Source organism: Chaetodon auriga, chromosome 1 (assembly GCF_051107435.1).
Source record: "Chaetodon auriga isolate fChaAug3 chromosome 1, fChaAug3.hap1, whole genome shotgun sequence".
Lineage (NCBI taxonomy): Eukaryota > Metazoa > Chordata > Actinopteri > Chaetodontiformes > Chaetodontidae > Chaetodon > Chaetodon auriga.
In genome coordinates this window covers 33,531,063-33,554,637 of record NC_135074.1, presented here as the reverse complement: position 1 = coordinate 33,554,637, position 23,575 = coordinate 33,531,063, and the positions used below count along the sequence as shown (strand labels likewise).

The window sequence follows — 23,575 nt, the reverse complement described above, 5'->3', positions numbered from 1 at the left end:
CTTTACTGGACTCTACTGAAACCTACTGGACTTTGTTGAAATCTACTGGACACTGCCAGACACAACTGGAGTCTACTGAAATCTACTGGACTCTAATGAACGTGACTGGACTTTACTGACCTCTGTTGCAATCTACTGGACTCAACCTTCCAGACTGTACTGGACATTTTGGACATTACTGGACCCTCCTGGAGTCTACTGGAATCTACAGGAGTCTACTGGACATGACTGGATTTCATTGGACTCTACTGGAGTTTAATGAAATCTTCTAGAGTCTATGAGATTCTACAGGACACAACTGGACTCCACTGGACATGAGTAGAGTCTACCAGAGTCTCCTTAACTCTACTGGACAAGTCTGGACACAACTGGACTGTCCTGTCTCTGCTGGAGTGTAACAAACTCTCCTGGAGCCTCCTGGACTCTCCTGCTACCTCCCTTCATTTCTCAGATTTTCAACAAATTGAAACATTGTACCACCATCACAGTGAGACATGAAACAAGTCAAACTGAAATTCTTCTGCAGATTGAATAGCCTGATCTCACAATCTCCTCTGCCTTCAAGTGAATCAAACCAGCAACCTTCATGTCCCAGGAAAATGTCTTTCTCTACCATGTGTGTCTGTATTTTTTCATTTCTCGTCCTCTGAGAAACTCCCCTCTGTCACCAGGTTGGGGGCTGATGTGTTGCTGAAGGGCACTGTAGTGGTAAATGAGAGGGCTTACAGCTGTTCTGTTAACATGAGTTCAGTCTGTTTGTCTTCATGGAGAATAAAGTGGGAGATGGATGGCATCACCGTTAACATTCCTGATGTTAATGTAAACAGACCCTGAACAAAGCACGCTGTTAGTCTTATTTTTCTGTGGTGATAAAGACGGAAACTCTGCCGTGTTGTCTTTGTTTTCATCTGTCAATGAAAACAGTCTGCGGTGTCTTTGAGGACAGAGCTGGTACCTGTTAGGCCATGCTGAGGGAACAACAGCGAGACCTCACTTCCTGCTTCCTGAATCGTACTCCTTTACTGTCTGTCATTAGAAAAATAATAATGATAATAAAACAAAATAATGAAGTGAAAATAATTAAACTGAGCTTTCAGTAAATTATAAAAGCAATATTTCAGTCCAAGAGACCTCATCAGACATGTACTTCTTTTTCTTCTCCTCTCTCCAGAAACAGTTTGTTGATCATAAAAAGCACTCACTATACTAAAGACTTAGAATTCCTGCACTTATTTATAGTCTTAGTTTGATATTGATGTGATTATGTCTTTTGTTTTTCGTCTCGTTGAATTTCACATCCTGCTTTCGCTTCAACATAGTTTATGACTGTTTCATCTCATTTCATGTTTAATGCTTCATTAATTGCTGTGGTGATGTAACTAGTAATTAACAATTCCACCTCTTTCACATGAACACACTCAGGGCTAGGCTAATAAACTCAGAGTTAACTGATCCAGTTCACCCACTTTGTGATACTGCTCACCAGTATTAGACTCAGTGAAGCGGGTAACCCAAAGGCAGTTAAACTAAGTCAAGCTTGCTTCATGGCCCCAGCTCCTCAAACCACTAGAATCAAAAGATAATATAATAAAATGAGATCATTCACTAACTCAGAAAAGCGCTTTTAATGTTCACCACTTTAGAATGTTCTGTTTGCAAAGACACCTGATTTGACTTTTCTTTGCCAGCAGAGGCTGAAGCCCCACTCACTGCTCTGTCATCTGACTGGCCTGCAGGTCATCACCTGGCAGTCATAATCATTCCAGTCATAAAGACAAGGCCTGCAGACATAACTGTGGGCAAAGTTTTCTCAGTTTGATCCTGGTCTGCACATAAAAGAAATACTGACTGTGTATATGTTGTTTTCTGACTTGCAGCGGTATGAACATCTTCACACACTGTACTAGAGACTTCACAATCAATGTTTTGGTTTTGTTTTTTTTTTTTTGTCTTTTTTTTGTCCTCTGTGCAGCAGCTGACCTCCCCTGCAGGAATCAGTGAAGTCTCCTCTAATCTGATTTTAAGTGCAGTTCTAAAACCACAGAGGTCCTGAGGGTCCTTCCTGTTGATTTGTTTGTGATGACTTCTATCAGTGGGGTCAAAGGTTATAGAGAAAAGAATGTAAGATGCAGTTTAATGGAGTAACCTGTGCTGATTTGATCTGAATTTTTATTTCACTCTGTGTGCTGATAAAAGAAAATAAAGAAAATAAAGAAATGAGATGGAGGAAAGAACATTATTTGAAAATCTGTTCTGGAATTTGAGCTTGATCTTCAAAGACCTAAGAAGTGAGTATAGCTTATAACTGCATTGGTCAACAAATGTTTACAGTTTGTGTTTTACATTGTTCTTTTGAGATGTATATGTGTGTAGATCATCACTGAGCTGCAGTCACACACAAAATATGAACACATCCACTTCCTTTATGAGGGCCTGTTTACTTGGAGGCAGAAGATTCTCAGTGCTTCCAAAGGCAACTGGATTTGTTTTGTGGTTCTAGAGGAAAAGAGGCAGAAGGAGCTGAAGTGCTGTTTGCAGAGAGGAATCAGTCCAGTCAGATCAGGAGATCCAGATGTAACTGATCCAGATCAAAAAACAGTTCCATTGCAATACCGTTGTTCCCTTCATGCAGTTTGGTGTTCTGTCCTGCTGCTGCAGAGACATCATATTGGGGTGTTAAGTTGCTGTTACTCATGACTCCAGTGTGCTGCCCAGGTCCTTTACTGCAGCATTAGGGTTCCTTTTGGCATCCCAGTTTAAATTTTCCCATCAGACTGAGCAGTGATACCTGGCACCTGCAGCACTCTCAGCACACACCATCATCCTTTATTAATGATAAGCAAAGCCTTTCTTCTGTCAGTGCAGTCTGTTTCAGTAACATCAGCGTGTTTTTAGAACAGACTTTATGTTCTACATGAGAACACAGTGAATCAGAGCAGATGTTGGGATTCAGTGTGTATCTGTAACACACACTCCTCTGGTTCAGCTTAAACTCTGACAGATATCAATCATGGTTTTCAGGAATGTTTGGAAATGTTGGGAATGTGCAGTGGTGCAAAGTGGGTCAGGAATTCTAGGCTTCTCTGCTTTACCCGAAACACCACTGCCACAAATTAACTGAATGTCAGCAGCAGAGGTGGAAATGTTTCAGCCTGACTGATAGATATATTTCAGCAGGAGGAGGAGGAGGAATGAAGTAATGACAGAGAGGTACATGAACATCCTCAGCTGCAGTGAAAACAGAAAAACAGTAGTGGAGGAAGTATTCAGATCCTTCCATGAAGTGACAGTAGCATTACCACATTGTAAAAACAAGTAAAAGTCTTGCATTGAGAGTGATACTTCAGTTAATGTATATAGTATATAGTAGTATATATGTATATGCAGAATGTGATGGTTTGCAAAATATCAAATGTTGACCCTGAGCAATTTCATTGTTTTTGAAAATTATATCCTCATTTACAATTTGATGCCTGCAACACATTTCTAAAAAGCTGGGACAGGTTCTTGTTTGCCACTGTCTTATCACCTCTTCTTTTAACAGCACTTGGAACTGAGAAGGTCTGGTTTCTATTGGTTTCCTCTTTGCATGGTGGAGTTTAAGTTTCATTTGTGGCTACAGCGATGAACTGTGTTCACAGACAATGGTTTTTGGAAAAGTCCACAATGTCCGTGATGTCGTGATGTCGTGATGTCCACAACAGTATCAAGTGTGTTTTTAATGCAGAGTCATCTGAGGCCTGAAGATCACGACCAGACAGTGTTGGTTTTCAGTCTTGTCCCTTGTGTAAAGAGTTTTCTTCAGATTTTCTGAGTCTTTTAATGATATTTTGTTTTGTAGATGATGAAATCCACAAATTATTTGCAGTTTTACGTTGAGAAACCTTCTTCTTAAGTTGCTGCACTGTTTTCCAGCACAGTCTGTCACAGAGTGGTTAACACTCCTCATCTTCACTTCAGACAGACCCCGCCTCTCTGGGAGGCTCTTTTTAGACCCAATCATGTGACTCACCTGTTGTCAGGTAATCTGATTCATTGTGAGATGTTCGTTCAGCTGTTTTCTTTCAGCATTTCACAACTTTCCCAGTCTTTTGTTGTCACTGGTCCAACTTTCTAGAAACGTGTTGCTGCATCAAATTTATTTTTACAGACAATTAAATTTCTCAGTTTCAAGATTTGACATTTTGTCTTTGTGGTGTTGTCAATGATTCAATGTTTTGCAAATCTGAACCAGGGTTGTACAAGTACCTCATATTTGTAGTTAAGTACAGTAGTTGAGTAAATTAATGAAGTTACTTCCTTCCACTGGTGAAAAGAGTAAACAGCAGCTGTCTGATGACACCAGAACACTGTAAATATACTGTACATACATATAGATGTATTGTGGTTTGTTTTCCTGGTTTGGATGCATGCAATGATAGTTTAGACCTGAGGTTTCCTATGGAGGGTGTCTGGACCCCTTCACAAGGTCACAAAATAAATTAACATGATAAATCATTCATTGCTCACAAAATTGGTCATAACTCATAGACATGAGCACCCTGTGATGATTAGCCTTTGGTTTGTTTAAGGGGTCACAAGCCCACCACCAGTAAATGTTCCTCATAATCACCAAGAGGAAGGGTCACAGAACAGGTTAACTCTAACACCAATCCACCTATGAGATCAACTGTCTCTAACAAGGTCCAACATGCAGATCAGAAGTTTACAGAGTTCCCAGTCAGCTGTAGGTCCCTGTGAATGTGTTGATCCAGGTCAAGCTGATCGTCTTTAAACAGAAATAGCTTCATATTTAGTCTAAGTCTGCTGCAAGGCAGCTAATCTAAACCGAACTAAGAGTCACAGGGGGGTGGAGAACATACCTGGGGGCCAAGTTAACCCTCGCTCTGCTTTTTCCACTCAGCTCTGTAACCTCCCCCACCTTCCCTGCTCTCTCTATTTGTTTATTTGACTTCCTTCAGGAGCTTTTCTTTTCTTTCCACACAAGGAAAGAGCTGCTGCCACTAACGTTCAGGTGGAGGAAAATCACTGCAAGGGTCCAAACCAAGCAGAATATCATCATCATCATCATCATCATCATCATCATCATCATCATCATCATACCTCAACAACATGACCAAACTTCCTTCACCTCATCACCAAATCAAACTAACTTCACTAGGAAGTCAGCTGTGAACTGAAACTTCTGTTGAAATGCAGCTTGAAAACATAATCTGAACTCAACTAGCTTTTTATTTTATTTATTTATATATTTTTTTAGATATCATGATAAATTAACTAACCCTAATTTAATAATTGTTTGATGAGTGTGATGAAAATAATTCAGTCAAACTTCAGCTGGAAGTTAAATGTTCAATGCATTGGATTCAGCAGGTCATCATCTGTTTCTGACTGCGTAGAAATCAAACATCCTCCTCTGCTCGGCCTCAGCCAGCTGGAAGTCATTAAACACTCGTTCCCCTCCTACTTCTGCTCCCCCTGCTGCCCCCTTCCCGCCCTCCTTCTCCTCCCCCTCCTCCCTCTCCTCCCTCTCCTCCCCCTCCCTCACACACAGGCTGACTGTGTTTTCAACACATTATAAATCCATTCAGGACTCTAAGCCAACTGTGTCAACTTAAATGACCATGTTTACTGGTCAGTAAGAAGAACTCAAACACACCCAACAGAACACTCTGGGGTCTGAGAACACTGAGAGAATTCTGTGAGAACACTGTCAGAGCATCAAGACAATACTGTGAGGACACTGAAAGAACAATGGGAGAACACTGTGAGAACTTTGAGATAACATTGTGAGAATACAGAGACCACTATGAGAACATTGAGAGAGCAATGGGAGAACACTATGAGAACTTTGAGATAACACTGTGAGAACACTGACAGAGTGAGAACACTGTGAGAACATTAGGGGAACCCTGGAAGAACACTGTGAGAACAACGAGAGAACACAGAGAACAGTGTGAGAACATTCAGAAAACACTGACAAGAGAACATCAAGAGAACCTTTTGAGAAAAACACTTTTAGATCACTGTGAGAACTTTAGGAGAACCCAGAGAGAACACTATGATAACACTGCAAGAACAATAGGAAAACACAAAACAGTGGGAGAACAGTGAGAAAAAACTGAGAACACTGAGAACACACTGCGAACACTGGAAGAACCCGGACAGAACACTGAGAACATTTAAAGAACATTGACAAAAACTGTGAGAACCTTCAGAAACATTCAGAATATCGTGAGAACACTATAAGTAGATTGCAAGAACATTGAGAACACAGTGTTGCAGAACAGCAAAAAAATAACCCTAACCCTAACCCAATGCACACATACTAAAATACATATTGTACAAAGCAAATCAAAGTGCTTTATATAAAAGCAAAACAGTGCTTGTAAGCAGACATCCATGCATACGTACGCAAATGCACATAATGATACACCCATACATTTATCAATACTGTAAAAATACAGTGTGTGCCACCCCATGAAACATTTCTGGGGGCGTTCTAAAAATGGAATTGATTTTCTCCACCTCCTGTCAGCTTTAGAGCTGTACGTATGATGTATGTATGAGAAAGCAAGTGAAGTGTTTGATCACCATCAGATTACAATGAAACTGTGATGCTGTCCAATCACAGAGACACATTCCAAGGTTTACTGGTCACATGTTCAGATAGAGCTGGAATGAAATATTCTGCTCACAGTATGAGGCTGATATGAACATTAAATACTCTGTATGTATATAAGCAAACAGCACAGTGTCACTAACACAGATAAAAGTCTCCGGTCTCTTGTGAAGCTGCAGCTCTGTGGCTGTGAAATAGAAATCAAAATGATTTCCAGGTTTGTTTGTGCTAAACGTTTGTCAGGAAGTGAGTTTTACCTCCAACAGATATGATTTAATGAGTTAAATCTCCAGCAGAGAACAAACACTTTGACTCACTGCTGCTGTTCAAACAGTCGCCTGTTAAACACAAGTTTATATAGCAATAAAACCTGTAACACTAACAACAGGAGCAGCCTTAAGAAGAAAGCTGCAGGGATAAAATACTTCTATTCTCCTTCTAAAAGAAGTTTAAAAGCCAATGAAACCATCTGACTGAACAAAGAACACTGGCAAACTGGAAAAAACACAAGGAGATAAAGAACAAAATAAATCCTCAGTGACATGAAGTTTAGATTTCTGGTCTGTTTATCAGAGACAAAGGAAATCATCACTTGCTGAACAAACGTAGGAATCAGGATTTAATATCTGGAATTTAAATCCTGATCTTTCCTGGAAATCAGAGCTGTCGCATGGACTGTGTGAACGGTGCAACCGCACAGGACCTCGCACCTGCAATCCTGCTGGGGGTTTTTTTGTTTTGTTTTGTTTTGAATTTATTTTAATTTATTCATTTTTTAATAAATACATTAGTTATATATGATTTTGTCTGACTCACATTAAAAACAAACAAATAAATAAAAAACAAATCCAACAAATTAAGCAAGATTTTCATTGTCGCTATGTCATTAGGCCTCACTGAAGCACGTCCGAATCTCAGGATATAAATGCACTCCTCTTCGTGGAATTGAGGATACTTCGAGAAGTAATCCCAAAGGGAACAACTACAGCACTTAAAATGCTTTATTACCTCAAAGGGACTGAAGGAATTTTCCCTAACTGTGAGATTGCAGTCAGGATCAGTGGCATCAGGTGAAGCTTTTCAAAGTTGAAACTAATTAAACACTATTTGCACACCTACATGTCACAGGACAGACTGTGTAGGCTTGCCCTGCTATCAGCTGAAAAGGACATTGCATCCAAACTGGATTGGATCTCATTTGTTAGAGTTGCAATGCAGTAAATATGTTGTGTATAGTTGTAATGAAAACAAACATATATTATGAATGAAAAGTGTCCTAACCTACTTTAAAATGTCAAGATGCCAAAAATAAAGTGACTGAGCTGACTTGATGTAAAGCCACTCATTGCACAGTTGATTTTTCAAACGTATTGTGGCAGGATTATGCATGCAGTAGAACTAGAATAGCTGTGCCCGTGTGACTGTTATTCATGCACAATTGCGCATCCACGTCAAAGAGCAGGGCCTCGCATTTCAAGTTAGCACAAGGCCTAGCACCCCCCTGCAACTGCCCTGCTGGAAATTATAATCAAACTCTGTTCCTGTTTCCAGGAAAAATACCTGCAGGACACATCAACTCTGATTGTGTGATGGGACATTTTGAACACAGACCAGAATATAAATTTTGTTGAGAAAGCATGGGAGGCTGAGGGGGGCCAAGGGAGGGGCAAGAAGGGCTGAGGTGGATGATGTTGACAATTTTGAACAGAACAACAATGTGAATGAAATAAACGTTTGTGTTTTAGTCTCAGTCGTACAAGCAGGGATGTAAACCAGATAAAGGCCATGTCTCCCCTCTCCCATCATGGGCAACATGAGATTCCTGGCAAATACCTGGCAAACAAGCTAACTTGGCCAGGAGTCATAGGCACTTCCAGGGGTGTCTCATGACTCTACATTTGGATATATCAGCAAAGCTGAGGAGTACAGGAGTACAGGGCTGTTATGACGAACTCCGCCACATGGGGTGAGCAGAACCATCTGGAGCTCAACATGACAAAAACAATGGAGCTGGTTCTGGACCTGAGGAGGGCTAAGGCACTGGTGACCCCTATTTCTATCCAAGGGCTCAGTGTGGACATAATGGAAGACGGTAGCTGACACCAAGAGACTCCACAAACTGATCTGCAAGGCCAGCGCCCTTACATGAGTGGAGCTGGACTCTCTGGTGGCAGTGTCAGAGAGAAGGATGCTGTCCAAGTCATGTATCATCTTGGACAATGTCTCCTATACTCTCCATGACACGCTGGTCAAGCGCAGGAGTACATTCAGTGCAAGCCTGATTCCACCGAGATGCACCACAGAGCACCACAGGGAGCCCTTCCAAATTGTGGCCATCAAATTCTTCAACTCCCCCCTGAGACAGTCAAACACTCAGAGTCAATAGACTGGCCTTTGGATTTATTTCATCTCCTGTCAGTAGCTATAACCCCATAAATTATTCATAATTCATATTACCAACTCTGTAATATAGACTTAACTGAACAATAATTTTGTGCAATATTTCAACTCCATTTCTCATTTCAATTAATATTTAAATGTCATTCAAATATAATTTACACTGTATTTATATATTGTATGATGCCCATATTTTTTACTTTTTTTTGTTACATCTTTTTACATATTATTTTTCTTATTTCTATCTAATGATTTCTCTGTGTCAATACATATTTCTATTCTAGATTGAGAGTCAACTGTATCAAGTTAAATTCCAGATATCAATAAAATATTTTTGATTCTGATTCACTGACACTACAGTGATCTGAAATGTGAAGCTGCTAGAGTCTATACTGCTGCAGGAAACTGTGAGTCACTCTGAAATCTAGAGAGTAGAAAAAGAAAATGCAAAAAGAGGTCAAAGTGCTGGAGATGTTTGAGTTAAATGAAGGTTAACATAAACAGGAAGCTCTCCATCACTAACTAACATTGAATGTTTGATAGCATAGCAGTTATAGCAGTTCTACTGTAAACACACTGAGGTGTTAGCAGGTCAGTGAATGCCTCACTGTCTGCTGCTGTGTGTAAAGAAAAGTCTCTTCTTTCTTTTTTCAGCAATATGTAGAAATAGAAAGGAATGCGTGGTTACCCAAACTGAGCCTTCATCAAGACCACTAAAACACAGAACAGAAAGCGTAGAAAAATAACAGAAATGGAACAATATTCCTTACATTGCAGGAGTATCTGAGAAACTCAGTAGGACTTTTAACAAACACTACATCCCCTTTGCACTTTGCACAAGCCCAGAAAACACCTTCCTTCAGTGTTGATTTGTGGTTTATTCATTCCTCATCACTATGGTGCAACATGTTCATCTGATTCAGGTAGATAAGGAGTGCTTTATCCTCCAGTTATGTGTTCACGTGTTTCAAGTGTTCTGGTTTTTGTTTGTAGCCTGTTTGTAGACCAAGTAGCATTGGCCAATCTTGTTTGAGAGTGTTTGAGGTTGTTTAGTAAACAGGCCGTGTGGACAACAAAAAGGTGGACACATTGTCTGAAATGCAAACCCGATTGGCTGTCATCTGACATGGATTTAGTTTTTTATTTGCAGATATATGTTCATAGAGATTAGCCAAAATGTTGTCTTTGTGTCTCAAGTTGCTAATCGGACAGTGACCAACACACAGAAGAGGAAGTCTTGGCCCAGATATCCGTTCTCTGGATATCTGCTGTGTCTGCCAGAAGCCCCAAAACTCTGGCTGCTGCATCCAGAGGCTAAATCATTGTTAAACGATAGCTGATGGGTTCCAAGATCGGTCTGGCTGTAAACCAGCAGTAGCATTTGGACTCTAATGATCATCACTGATCTGAGTTCCACATCTGCAGGTCCAAACAGACCTTGCCTGAACTATGAAGACTGAGAGGTCACATGATGAAGCAGATGGAAGCGTTCAGCTACCTGAACACCGAAACAGTCCTGATGTCTTCTCACACAGCAACTTTCAAAACAAGAAGAGACTGAAGACTTTTTTAGACTGCTTCTTTATTGATGCCAATTTGGGAAATTATTTGAATTATTATATTGGATTATTCTGAACATCAATACTGTTAACTGGTTCTGCTGGACCTCCCAAATTGAACATGAGGGTTAATCTGGGCACTGCTTTGGAGGCCTCGGCCATGGTCCAGTGAAGTCCCATTCCTATTGGTTTAGTGCTGTCAGAGGCTCGTGTTACTAGTTGTCAGGTTTGTCAGAATCAGAATCAGAATCAGAAAAAGCTTTATTGCCAAGAATGCTTTTACACATACGAGGAATTTTTTCTGGTGAAATTGGTGCATGACACATCTACTAAAATATGACACATCTACTAAAATAAGAGCATAAAATATAACAATTTAAATATATATACACAAGTCTGTTATTGTTGTTGCTATTTACCAGAAACACAGTACTGTTTTTCAGAAAGAAGTCCAAGTTGAGCGTTAATGTAACGCATAGAGTTATATTTATATCAGTCAATGTGACAGAATGAGTCCGAGGTGGAATGTGAAGAGTGTCGGGGGGTTCCGGGCCTTGTTGGTAAGGCTGACAGCAGACGGGAAAAAACTGTTCTTGTGGCGTGAGGTTTTGGTCCTGATGGACCGCAGCCTCCTGCCAGAGGGGACTGGGTCAAAGAGTTTGTGTCCGGGGTGAGAGGGATCAGCCACAATCTTTTCTGCACGCCTCAGGGTCCTGGAGGCGTACAGGTCGTGAAGAGATGGTAGGTTGCAGCCAATCACCTTCTCTGCAGACCGAATGACAGGCTGCAGTCTGCCCTTGTCCTTGGCGGTGGCAGCAGCATACCAGATGGTGATGGAGGAGGTGAGGATGGACTCGATGATGGCTGTGTAGAAGTGCACCATCATTGTCTTTGGCAGGCTGAATTTCTTCAGCTGCCGTAGGAAGAACATCCTCTGCTGTGCTTTCCTGATGAGGGAGCTGATGTTCGGCTCCCACTTGAGGTCCTGGGAGATGATAGTTCCCAGGAAGCGGAAAGACTCCACAGTGTCAATAGTGGAGTCACAGAGGGTGATGGGGGCGGGTGAGGCTGAGTTCTTCCTGTAGTCCACAACCATCTCCACTGTCTTTAGAGCATTTAGCTCCAGGTTGTTCTGATTGCACCAGGTCACCAGATGGTCAACCTCCCACCTGTAGGCGGACTCGTCGCCATCAGAGATGAGTCCGATGAGGGTGGTGTCGTCCGCAAACTTCAGGAGCTTGACAGACTGGTGACTGGAGGTGCAGCTGTTCGTGTACAGGGAGAAGAGCAGAGGAGAAAGAACACAGCCCTGGGGGGATCCGGTGCTGATGGTCTTAGCGTCGGAGTGGTGTTTCCCCAGCTTCACGCACTGTTTCCTGTCAGACAGGAAGTCTGTGATCCACCTGCAGGTGGAGTCAGGCCCGCTCAGCTGGGAGAGCTTCTCCTGAAGCAGAGTTGGGACGATGGTGTTGAAGGCAGAGCTGAAATCCACAAACAGGATCCTAGCGTAGGTTCCTGCGGAGTCCAGGTGCTGGAGGATGAAGTGGAGGGCCAAGTTGACTGCATCGTCTACAGACCTGTTGGCTCTGTAGGCAAACTGCAGGGGGTCCAGGAGAGGGTCAGTGATGTCTCTGATGTGTGAGAGCACAAGGCGCTCAAAGGACTTCATGACCACAGAGGTCAGGGCAACAGGTCTGAAGTCATTAAGTCCTGTGGTCCTTGGCTTCTTGGGAACAGGGATGATGGTTGAAGACTTGAAGCAGGCTGGCATGTGACATGTCTCCAGTGAGGTGTTAAAAATGTCTGTGAACACTGGAGACAGCTGATCAGCGGAGTGCTTCAAGGCAGATGGGGAGACAGAATCCGGTCCAGCTGCTTTCCGGGGGTTCTGTCTCCTGAAGAGTCTGTTGACGTCCCTTTCATGGATGGAAAGAGTCGTCACTGAGGTGGGTGGGGAGGGGGAGGGGGGGGCCTTTAAGGTGGGCATTGGTGGAGGTGACTGGAGCTGGAGCTGTTCAGAGGTGTCGTGGGGGATGGTTGCTGGACTGTCCCTTTGTCTTTCAAAGCGGCAGTAGAACTGGTTCAGGTCGTTGGCTAGGCGTCGGTCGTTGATGGAGTGGGGGGTGGGTCAAGGCCTGACGCATTAATAGAGATGCACTGGGGTGTGTGAAAATAAATGCTTTGTCCAGTGTCTCTACTCACTGAAACAGGTAACAACAAGAACACAGTAGCTTATTATAACCAAGGAAATCAGTATGTGTTTTTAGAAGTCTTGTCTTCTTCTGGGAATTATGGGGCCAAAGCCAAAATGTAAGATCAAACGATAATCATAATAGGAGAAAAGGATTCCTATATATCCCTGCAGCCTACTCAGAAAATATAAAATAAATGTAGACAGCAAGAAAAAGAGGGATTCCTAAGTGAGGTGAAGGGGAGTAAGTGAAAGTGTACAGTCTCTGGAGTCTGTTGAGTCTGTTCTCCTTAGTGCTGAATGTCTTTTAATAAGCTAGAGCAGAGGGAGGTTCTCATGGTTGTCATCCTGTCAGTCATCTATACATTATACAATTCAAGGTACTTTCAAAAGCATTTCATTGATTACGTGAGTCAAACAAAGTACAGATGCTGCTCTCTCATTGAGATACACGGGCCTTGTTATTTTCAGAAATGGGGCCTCTTCAGCTAGGAGATCTGGAAAGAGCAAAATTATTTTATGCAACAAACTGTCTGTGAGTTAATGCAGCCACTCTTCCTCTTCTTATCTGAACTCTGGACATGGAAGCTTGGGCTGAATGCGTTCTAGACCCATGTTCTCTCGCAACAACAGAATTTTTTTCTGTTATTTTTACTCTCAGTTGAACTGTCAACCATCCTGTGTCATATCTCAGCTTACATTTCCTGCTATTAATTTCAACACAGGACGTTTCATGGTCTAAATCTCCCACCAAAAAAAAAGTTTCAGGTCAAAGGGCTGAGCTTTTTCTATTTGGTCGTTTGGTTGGTATGACTTTACAATAATATTACTGCAGTATCTTAACTCCATTTTTTTTTTTTTTTCTTTACCTCTGTCCATTTATGTTTTGTTTGGGTAGAGATGAAGATCAGGGCCATATGTTCTTCATGTGTAGATTTGACATGAGTCTGAATTTTGTGATTCTTTGATATTTTAAAATTCATCTGTAACTGTTGTCATAGCAACACATCCTTAATCCCATTCCTGAAAATGTTAAGTTTTAGGTAATTACTTGAGACCCAGAAGTAGAACTCAGAGGTTGTGTGAAAGAGGACCAGAAGTAACTTGAGACATGGGGAATACCAGATGGATCCTCATGGTATAAGACAACTTCAGTTTGGCAGAGGCTAATCACCATCAAGAAGGGGCCAGTAAAATGAGAAGTGTGAGTCCATCACACAAGCTGTGAATGAATACAGTCAGGCACAAACAGATAGTTAGGAGGGCTGTTACCTGGGTCAGGTTGAGACTGTTGGGCCTCTCTGACCACAGACTAAATTTTCCAAGTCACTGTCGCCACAACCACACAGCATGAGGGGAGAATGGGGTGAGGACAGGAAGGGGGTTCTTCAGAGGTGTGCTGCTGGGAGAGAGCATCCAGTGTGACATTTGGGAGATAAGTTAAGGTAAGGTTCAAACAACTGATAGACAGGACCCAGCAGGCTTGGCAGGAGTTTGGCCTTTAAGCTGACTGAATGTAAGTTCAGGTTCAGTTTGGTTCTTTTGATCAGTCCATACTACAAAAGGCTGCTCAGTGCCCTCCAACCAATGCCACCATTCCTCTAATGCCAGGTCTACTGCCAACAATTCTCAGTTCCCCGCATCACAGTTTCACTCTGCCAGTGACAGCTTTCAGGAAAAAAGGCACAGTTTTTGATCTGGATCTGAGAACTGAGAGTACAGCCCCCATTCCAGTGTCAGGTGCATCTACTTCTAAGATGAATTGGTGAGCAAGGATGGGGTGGAGGTGAAGAGGCTCTTGAGTCGAGAAAAAGTGGGGTCTGCCTCAGGAGTCCAGGGAAATTAGACGTGGAGAAGGTTAATGTTGTGAGAACTCACTCTGCTGAAGTCCTTAATGAACCCACAGAAGAATAATATAAAATATAAAAGTCTCATTTTTATTTTTATATATATAATTTGTTTTTTTAAGGTCTTTCTGAAGTCCGTCTCCATGTCCAAAGTCATATGTTCATGAATCTGTTGTCAGTGTATGCTATGAGGGTTCCCAACAAACCTACCTCATGTAACTACAATCACATGATCACCACGAAGCCAATCATGACGATCATGGTTTCAACTCGGCTCATTTTGCCTGTTTCAAAATAAGCGTGCAGTGTCATTCAAAATGAATACATCAACTCTCGAACTTCTTCCAAAGCTGGATGAGAATAAAGCACAGATCCACTGAGTGGTTGTTGAGTTTGGCTGCAGCCTTCTGCCATTTATTTTGGAATAAAATGTTCACTAACCTAACCCCCTCTCTTAGTGAAGGAGTCTTCTGTGTTTTGATCTGCTGCTGTACTGACGATATCACATATTCAGAGGCTGATCTAATGAAATTGTTGCTTTCATGCAGTGAATGTTGGTGAGTTCCTTTGATGTTTGGTTACATTACTAAGTGTAGATTGGTTCGACTGTAATTAGGGAGTCCTTTCATAGTTGGATGTTCTCTTAATTTTTTTTTGCACACCCAACATTCTTTTTCTCTGCTCTGTTTTCTCGTTGCTTTCTCCTGTCAGTGTCAGCGTTCTTCATAAACTGATTTGTTTATTGTTCATTGTGTGTTCAGACTTAATCTGTCTGATAAAAACGTTTCCTTTTTTCAAATTGACCTTCACTCATCAGAAACTTTGTCACAGAAACAGATAAAGTTTGAACACATGATGACAACCTGCAGAGAAGTGATGAGTCTTCCCTTCCCTTCCCTTCCTTTCTCAGCTGTACAGGAACAAGAAGTCGTCAAACTGTTGTCAAGGAAACCATAAATCCAAGAGTGTGTTTCCGTGGAGACAAGATGACCTACAGTTTATCAGCTGACAGAAGTCCTGAAGTGAAATTTATTAATCAGGTTTCAGTCTGAGAGAGGAAGCTAAACCTTCATTATCATCTGAAACTGGACATAATTTTAACCCTGGTGAAGTGACCCGATATACTCTGAAATAGATATAAACATTCAACAAGACAAAGAAAAAAGAGAGCGACAGAAGTCTTTTCAGGGTGTTCACATACACTCACATGTATCACATGATCTAATTCAGTGTGATCACTTCCTGAGGAGATCAGAATCTCTGATGATCCAGAATAAATCTCCAGAATTCCACAGAGAAACCAGAGAAGAACTGAGAATCTTCATCTTTTTCAGTTTTCCTCAGTATCACAGAGATCAGTGATCCAGTATGTACATCCATGAGTATGCTGCCAATAGGAGCTGCTAACAGGAGCTGCTAACAGCTAATTCAGCTGATTGTTAATGGAGGCAGTTTGTCTGCATGTGAAAAAATTAAATAAGCAGGTCTGTAAAGAGAGCAGCAGTTTCCACCTGCAACTGACATCACAAGAGCACATTTGAGGTACTTTTATGGGTCTGATGGCTTCATTTTACAAATATACAAACAATTACACAAAACAGTAAGAAATTAACTGAGTTTATGATGTGAGTTTGGAAGTATCATGTATCAGGAGGAGGCTGGTGGGGGCTGGTGATAGCTGGTGGGGGTAGCAGGGTCCACCCTTCCTTGTTCTCTCCTCTTCCTTCCATTTAGTTTTCTTATCCTTATCTTCTGGGTGTCATTGCCTTTGGCAGCCTCTAGAGCTTTAGGAGGGGGGCACTCTGTCCAGAGTCAGTTACTATAATGTTGGGGTTTTTTTGTCTTTTCTTTCAAGCTGTTCTGTCACTCAAGGGAACACAACCTTCGTGCATGTTGCCCAATAACAAAAGACCCAAAGGGAGGGAAAGAACAAAAACAAACAAACAAACAAACAAAACTGAATGAATATACACCAACTGGGCATATCATCGTGACCACTGACAGGTGACGTGAATAACACTAATTATCTCTTCATCACGGCACCTGTTAGTGGGTGGGATATATTAGGCAGCAAGTTAACATTTTGTCCTCAAAGTTGACATGTTAGAAGCAGGAAAGTGGGCGGGCATAAGGATTTGAGCGAGTTTGACAATGGCCAAATTGTGATGGCTAGACGAGAGCATCTCCAAAACTGCAGCTCTTGCGGTGTGTTCCTAGTCTGCAGTTGTCAGCATCCATAAAAAGTGGTCCAAGGCACATGACGAACCGGCAACAGGGTCATGGGTGGCTAAGGCTCACTGATGCATGTGGGGAGCGAAGGCTGGCCTGCATGGTCCGATCCAACGGACGAGCTACTGTTACTCAAATTGCCAAAAATGTTAATGCTGGTTCTGATAGACAGGTGTCAGAATACAAAGTGCATTGCAGTTTGTTGCATATGGGGCTGCATAGCCACAGACCAGTCAGGGTGCCCGTGCTAACCCCTGTCCACCGCAGAAAACGCCAACAATGGGCACATGAGCATCAGCAACGAAGAAGGTGGCCTGGTCTGATGAATCATGTTTTCTTTTACATCACGTGGATGTGCTGCACAAACAAGTCCAATCCATGGAGGCCCCACCTCGCAACTTACCCGACTTTAAGTATCTGCTGCTAACATCTTGGTGCCAGATACCACAGCACACCTTCAGGGGTCTAGTGGAGTCCATGCCTTGAGGGGTCAGGGCTGTTTTGGCAGCAAAAGGGGGACCAATACAATATTAGGCGGGTGGACATTATGTTATGCCTGATCGGTGTATAACTGTACTGAATGAGTGGTAGGTTGACAGTTTTCATGATGATGATGATTTAAATTTGATTCCAGAAGACGGCATGTATGAATATAATTTTGTCAGATTCTGATTGAATTGTGTCTGTCATATCGGTTCCCAAATAGGCCAAAATCTGTAAAGTCAGGGAATAGATCATTGCACTGAGGTGTGTGAGGAGAGGAGATCTTTGCTGCTACCAGGGCCAGGTGTTTCTCATTTTCTTCATTAAATTAAAATTACAAGAAACTGAAGAATTTCACAAAAACAAAGGAGCAAAAGCACACACATGTACACAGTGACTTCTTGTTCTGCAGCTATGCGTCACTCTTCATACTGTCATTCAGATAAAACAGCTGCTCTAATGTTATTCATGTATGAATAAATATGAAAAACACCTACATTTAACTATGTAAAGATATTTTCAGATGACAGCAAGTGTTTGTTTCCTTCAGAAACACAACAGCAATGATGATGAAGAGACAGAGGATGGTTAAATGACAGTCTACACCTGTCTGTCCCACTAGAACCAGTCTTCTCGGTTCATCACAACAGTTTTCTGTGGAACTCCACATGGACATGAGGACAGCCAACATGTTGTCATTCCAGACTTAACAAGCTACTCGGTCCAGCACAGCATGATGGGAAATGTGGGCCATCACTACAGGTCCAGCTCCCAGCAAACTTGGTGCAAAAGGTGTGTGTGTGTGTGTGTGTGTTAAATGCATAGACCAATACGAGAGCATATCTGTTGCGTGAGATGCGCAACTTATAAAAACTGGTCTGTTGAATCAGCAAAAGTCCAGTCAAAACCAAACCTCTTAACACTCCAGAGAGTTCAGTATCCATCTATGTAGACAACTGCAATGGTTTTGGACTCACGCCATACATTGCTGGAAAGATAACAGGTACAATCAATAGAACCAACAAACAAAGAATTAAAAAACTGAGGCAACTCACCGAAGTCTCATAGCCCCAGCCATCAAAGGCAAAGGTCCAGACAATCCAGTCCAGTAAAATATTTTGTCCAGAAGAGTTTAATAATCCATGGAAATCTGTTGCTGTTCCTGTCAAAAATTAACTGTCATACATGTTAATCTTCCACGTTTTCTCCATTGTGACTCCAGTAAGCACGTATACATATTCAACATGTTGGTCACAAAATGGCCGCTGCACTCTGACCTTTCATTTAACAACTCACTTGACCAATTGTGATCTTCCATTTCATCTCTACAGCTGACATTATCCAACAAGAGTCTGGGTTGACAGGAAGTCCCTTGTTCTCTTCTTTTGTGAGACCAAGCCAATTGCAAGCGAGTGTGCAGATGACTGGGCCTTCATGCAGCCAATAAAATTCTGAAAATGAGGATATGCTGCTTCAGTAAATTCACAGCCAAATCAAGAAATTCAGTGCAAATATGGATACCACACAAGGTCTGAAATTTTAAATTTCGTAAATGACTTAGATATGAAGATATAGTATAGTTTAAATATTAGATATCCAAAACATGAATGTAGATAACCTAAATGTAGATTACCTGAATATAAATTAGATATTTATCGAGATAAATGTAGTAAACAGCCTCTTTGTGTGTGTGTGTGTGTGTGCATGTGCAGGGTCATAGTAGACTCAGCAGGGTCACAGTAGAGTCACAGTAGTCTCTCAGTAGACTCTGCTTCTCTCTCTGGTTTTATTGTATAGCAGCAAATCACAAAAGATGTTGTCTGTGGACTCTTTCCATACAGAGCAGGTCAGGACCAGACTATCTACTGAGACCCACCAATTCCCCCATGAGCAAGCACTTGGCGATGTGAGGTGAGATTAGTGCATGAGAATTACCCATGATGCACTGGGAGCTCCTTGATCTTTCTCTTGTTTCAGTCAGAGCTGATTCATTGTCAATAGAAACTGAGGGTCTGTTCACTCTGCAGATCATATCTACAAACATCCAATCAGATCATGCATCAGACTGAAAACTGACCAACCAGAACACAGCTAATTTTCAAAAAGAAAAAAGACGACAAATATATAAACGAGTTAACAGAAACATCCAACATCTGGAAATCATCTACATCCAGTTTTTTTGTTGTTGCCATGACGAAGACCTGTGAGTGTGTGTGTGTTGTAGACAGCTGTTACACACATGAACCTCCATGGTGTTTCTTCTCTGTGCTGTCAGAGGTGAACCTTTATTCAACCAGTGGAACATTACTGTGGTGTGAACTGCACTGAAAACCACATGTCCACTCCAGATCCAGGTTCAGTGTGTGGTTTAAGGTTTCAGAGTGTCTCTGCTGCCTCCTGCTGGTCTGATCAAAACCTGCAATCTGATGAAGTTCATTTGAAAATAAATAAATAAATAAATAATAAACCAAAAGGAAACCTGTGATGGTCATGTAGATCTTATAACTTAAATAATAACTGAATGTGCATGTGAAGTCCATCACAATCAGCTTCTGACATCACGTGGTATAGTCAGTTGGTGAGTTTTACTAAGAAAGTTGGAAATGTTGAAGCTGCACAAGAACTGAACTCTATCACAGTTCATCTAAAAAAAAAAAGGTGAATTCATACTAAACATCAATCACTGCTCAGTTTCCAGTCCAACCTTAATGTTTAAAAGACGCTGGTTTCAGCCGTTGGTGGTGTCACTCCAAATTTTAATGGCAGTTTTTAGCTCAACACTAAACATTATTTACTTTGAACAGTTAATGAACACCCCCTTCACATCATCAGTAAATCAAGCCAATCAGAGCAGAGCTGATGTCTCACTCTGATCACAAAGTGCACTCTTAAAAACTCAGTCCAGCTGACACCTTTAACTCTTTATAGAAGTTTATTCAGGTTACAAACAAGACAAAAACAGACTTTGGGTTTCAGCAATTCATCTTCACACCAATTATTGTAAAACTTTGTTTAGTGCAAAATGTTGTTTATATGGCTTCATCTTCAAACGTGACAGTGCAGCCTGCAGAGAATCAGCAGACAAAAATGCCCCAAACCCTCAAACTAAAGACACAAATTTCAAAATTAAAATGAAATATAAAAGAAAAAAATGTTTTATCTATTCAGACAGTACAGCATGTACCTCCATCAATCAAAAAAACAATCAGTTTGTGAATTTGAAAGCTACCTTAAAAATAAGTTGATATGGAATAGGGAAAAAAAAAAGACTGTAAATAAAACATGATGTAGATGGAAGAGCTCCATTTAGAAACTGGAGGCTGGCTTTTTAATAGGACAAGCTTCAGGTGACAATAAAGTGTGTGTTAAGGAAAATATACCCTAATAATGTGAATATCTCTGGTTTGTGTTTACATCCAGACACTGTTTATATTTCTTAAGTCCTACATTTAAGATGAATGAGCAGTGGACAGCAAGTGACCTCACTGATTGTTGTTCAGTTTGAGGAAGCGCTGTGACTTCTGTCTCGCCATGCGATGCTGCTGCTGCGCCACCTGAGCGTCTGATATGGCCAAATGCAGCTTCTGTAGGTAACCATGGTAACCAGGTGAGGGAACGGCCACATACAGAAACATAAAGTAACACACACACACACACACACACACACACACACACACACACACACACACGTGTGTACCTGAGCAGTGTTTGAGTCTCTGAGCTGAAGGTTCCTCACTGAATCCGAACCATCTCTCTTTGGCAGCTTCAACTTCTGCTGCTCCTAAGGGAGACAGACAGAGAGACAGAGAGTGAGACAGACAGAGAGACAGAGAGGGAGACAGACAGAGAGACAGAGAGTGAGACAGACAGAGAGACAGAGAGGGAGACAGACAGAGAGACAGAGAGTGAGACAGACAGAGAGACAGAGAGTGAGACAGACAGAGAGACAGAGAGACAGAGAGGGAGACAGACAGAGAGACAGAGAGAGATTTTAGATTTTTAAACAAACATTTATTTATTTTTTTGTTCTCAGTATAAAGTCTTTATATGTGACATTAACACAAACATGCTTCTTCTCAGAGGTGTTACAGTTATCAGCACATGATCAATGATGATTTGTCCCTCTAAGACTCCAGGTAGCCTGAGCTGATCCCTCAGCCTGTCCACCACCATGATCGCCTCTCTCTCTTCCCCCAGTTTACTTTAGCTGAAGATATGGAACTGGACAGATTGACCATATTCACTAACAGATCGATGTCTTTTTGCATGTTGACCAGGACAATGACATCATCTGCGTACGCTGACAGTTTAAAAGAGACGTCACAGTCAGCTAAGCTGTTCTCACCACAAACGCCAGCTTATCTTAACACAACTGACATGATCAGAACATCTGTTTCTTGGATTTTGGGTATTTTGGTACCTTGCAATAGATCTTCAGCTCAGATCCCGTCACAGCCGGAGGACGGTAGAAATTCTGAAACAAGCACTCCCATTCTTTGTTAAAATGACCAACAAAGTCGATCTCCTTGACACACAAAACCCTCCTACACAACGAGAACAAGACAAATAAACAATAAATACTGCAAAATAACACCGCAAAACAACAACACATACAATTACAATTTGTCATTTGGCAGACGCTTTTATCCAAAGTGATGTACATATGAGATTTTCATACATCACAAGGTTCTAGACAGGAGAGAACAAGAGTAAGTGTCCTAACGCAGCTTTCTGGTCCAACTGGACGTAGTTGCTACGAGACAGTGCTACAAAGTAACGCATAGAAGGAACAGAGGTTTTTTTTGTTTTGTTTTAAGAAAGAAGGTGTAAACAACAAATAATATTTCAAAACAACAAATAATGCTTCAAAGCAACAACAACAAAAAATACGGTAAATGTTTGAAGATTAGAGTCACCAATTCAGGATCTGAGCAAACGTGAAATATGGTTGCAGTCTGTCCTTCAGGTCCTGAGTGATGCTGCTGAATAATGAGCAGAAAAGACTTTCTACACAACGTTATGATGTCACAGTGATGCTGACCTTTGACCTTTGGAGAGAAAGTGTCATCACAATGGGAAAATTTACCTGCATTACATTAACTGAGCTCTGCAAGACTGCCACCTCATGTGTTGACGCTGTGGTGTTTGACATGTTTCATGTCCTTAAGATTATAAATACATCTCTGCCAACAGGCATCTACACAGATGTGTTTAAAACAGCTGCTGTAAAACCATTAATAAAGAAACCAACCTAGATAGTAATGAACTCACTAACAACAACAACATATAAACATTAACACTGTAACACAATAGTAAGAGCAATAAGAGGAGGTTTCTGAGGGTTTGTACCTGTTGGTGACGATGATGTTGGTCTTTCGGTGTCCAGGATACTGACAATGATCTCTGAACACTTCGCCTTCCAGCTGTTTGATCTCTGAACGCTGAAAACAAAACACAGGTTGTTCAAAGACACCAGAAAGTGCACAGACACACACTCTATACTCTCCATTTTATTGATCTCTCTTTGTTTTGATTCTAAAATGGTGTTTCAGCTCCACCTGAGCATCAGCTGTTATTCTAATTAATTAAAACACTGATCTGCTGTCAAATAAGACAGGTCATACCTTCAAGCTAAGTTTTAAAATGCCAACTAAGAGGTTCATGTTTCTATCCATCACGGCTGTGGCTGAGTGGCTGAGCTCGTGGTAATTCTAAAAACCAGAATTAATTGTCTCCAATCAAACTGTTCACTGACAGCAGCTTCATGTATTAATCTCACCTGTTACCAATGAGCCTGTTTACCTGTGGAATGTTCCAAACAGGTGTTTTTGGAGCATTCTACAACGTTTCCAGTCTGTGAAACGTGTTGCTGCATCAGATCCCCAGCTCATCCATGGCAAAAACACTAGAGCCCAAGTTGCTCACGATGGGCAGTCCAGCGCCTTGCATGTCAGCTCATTGGTGCATGCTTGTCTGTGTGTGTGTGTGTGTGTGTGTGTGTGTGTGTGTGTGTGTGTGAAGTGGTGAATGAGAGGCCAACTGTAAAGCGCTTTGTTCATTAAAGCACTAAGTAGTAAATAAGTACGGCCCATCTACAATTTACCTTACAGAACCTAGACCGACTGTCTGTCCAATGGTTTGTGTCAGTCTGAAATTAATGGATGGATTAACAGTTTTCATGAAAGGTTCACTGGAAGAAATTCACTGATTTCAATCAGTGCAGTAATCTGTGCAATAAGCTGTGCAA

At 41.5% G+C, this 23,575-nt stretch overlaps 2 protein-coding genes across 6 annotated transcripts in view; both read right to left on the bottom strand.

Moving 5' to 3' along the window:
* Positions 1–18,520, bottom strand: part of LOC143324047 (EMILIN-1-A-like) — a 58,175-nt gene extending 39,655 nt beyond the window's left edge. The window contains exon 1 of the mRNA XM_076736249.1: positions 18,384–18,520. Coding sequence (XP_076592364.1) covers positions 18,384–18,406 — 23 coding nt within the window. The 5' untranslated portion in view covers positions 18,407–18,520. The remainder of the gene's footprint in view (positions 1–18,383) is intronic.
* A 1,703-nt stretch (positions 18,521–20,223) lies between these two features.
* vps13c (vacuolar protein sorting 13 homolog C) overlaps positions 20,224–23,575 on the bottom strand; it is a 100,683-nt gene continuing 97,331 nt past the window's right edge. For 4 of the 5 annotated variants that reach the window (XM_076736212.1, XM_076736221.1, XM_076736230.1 and 1 more), the window contains 4 exons: positions 22,678–22,769; positions 21,749–21,872; positions 21,026–21,109; positions 20,225–20,912 (listed from right to left, as the gene is read on the bottom strand). In XM_076736212.1, the coding sequence (XP_076592327.1) occupies positions 20,811–20,912; positions 21,026–21,109; positions 21,749–21,872; positions 22,678–22,769 (402 nt within the window). In that variant the 3' untranslated portion in view covers positions 20,225–20,810. Of the gene's footprint in view, positions 20,913–21,025; positions 21,110–21,748; positions 21,873–22,677; positions 22,770–23,575 lie in introns of all 5 variants that reach the window. The other variant, XM_076736196.1, reaches the window with a different exon arrangement.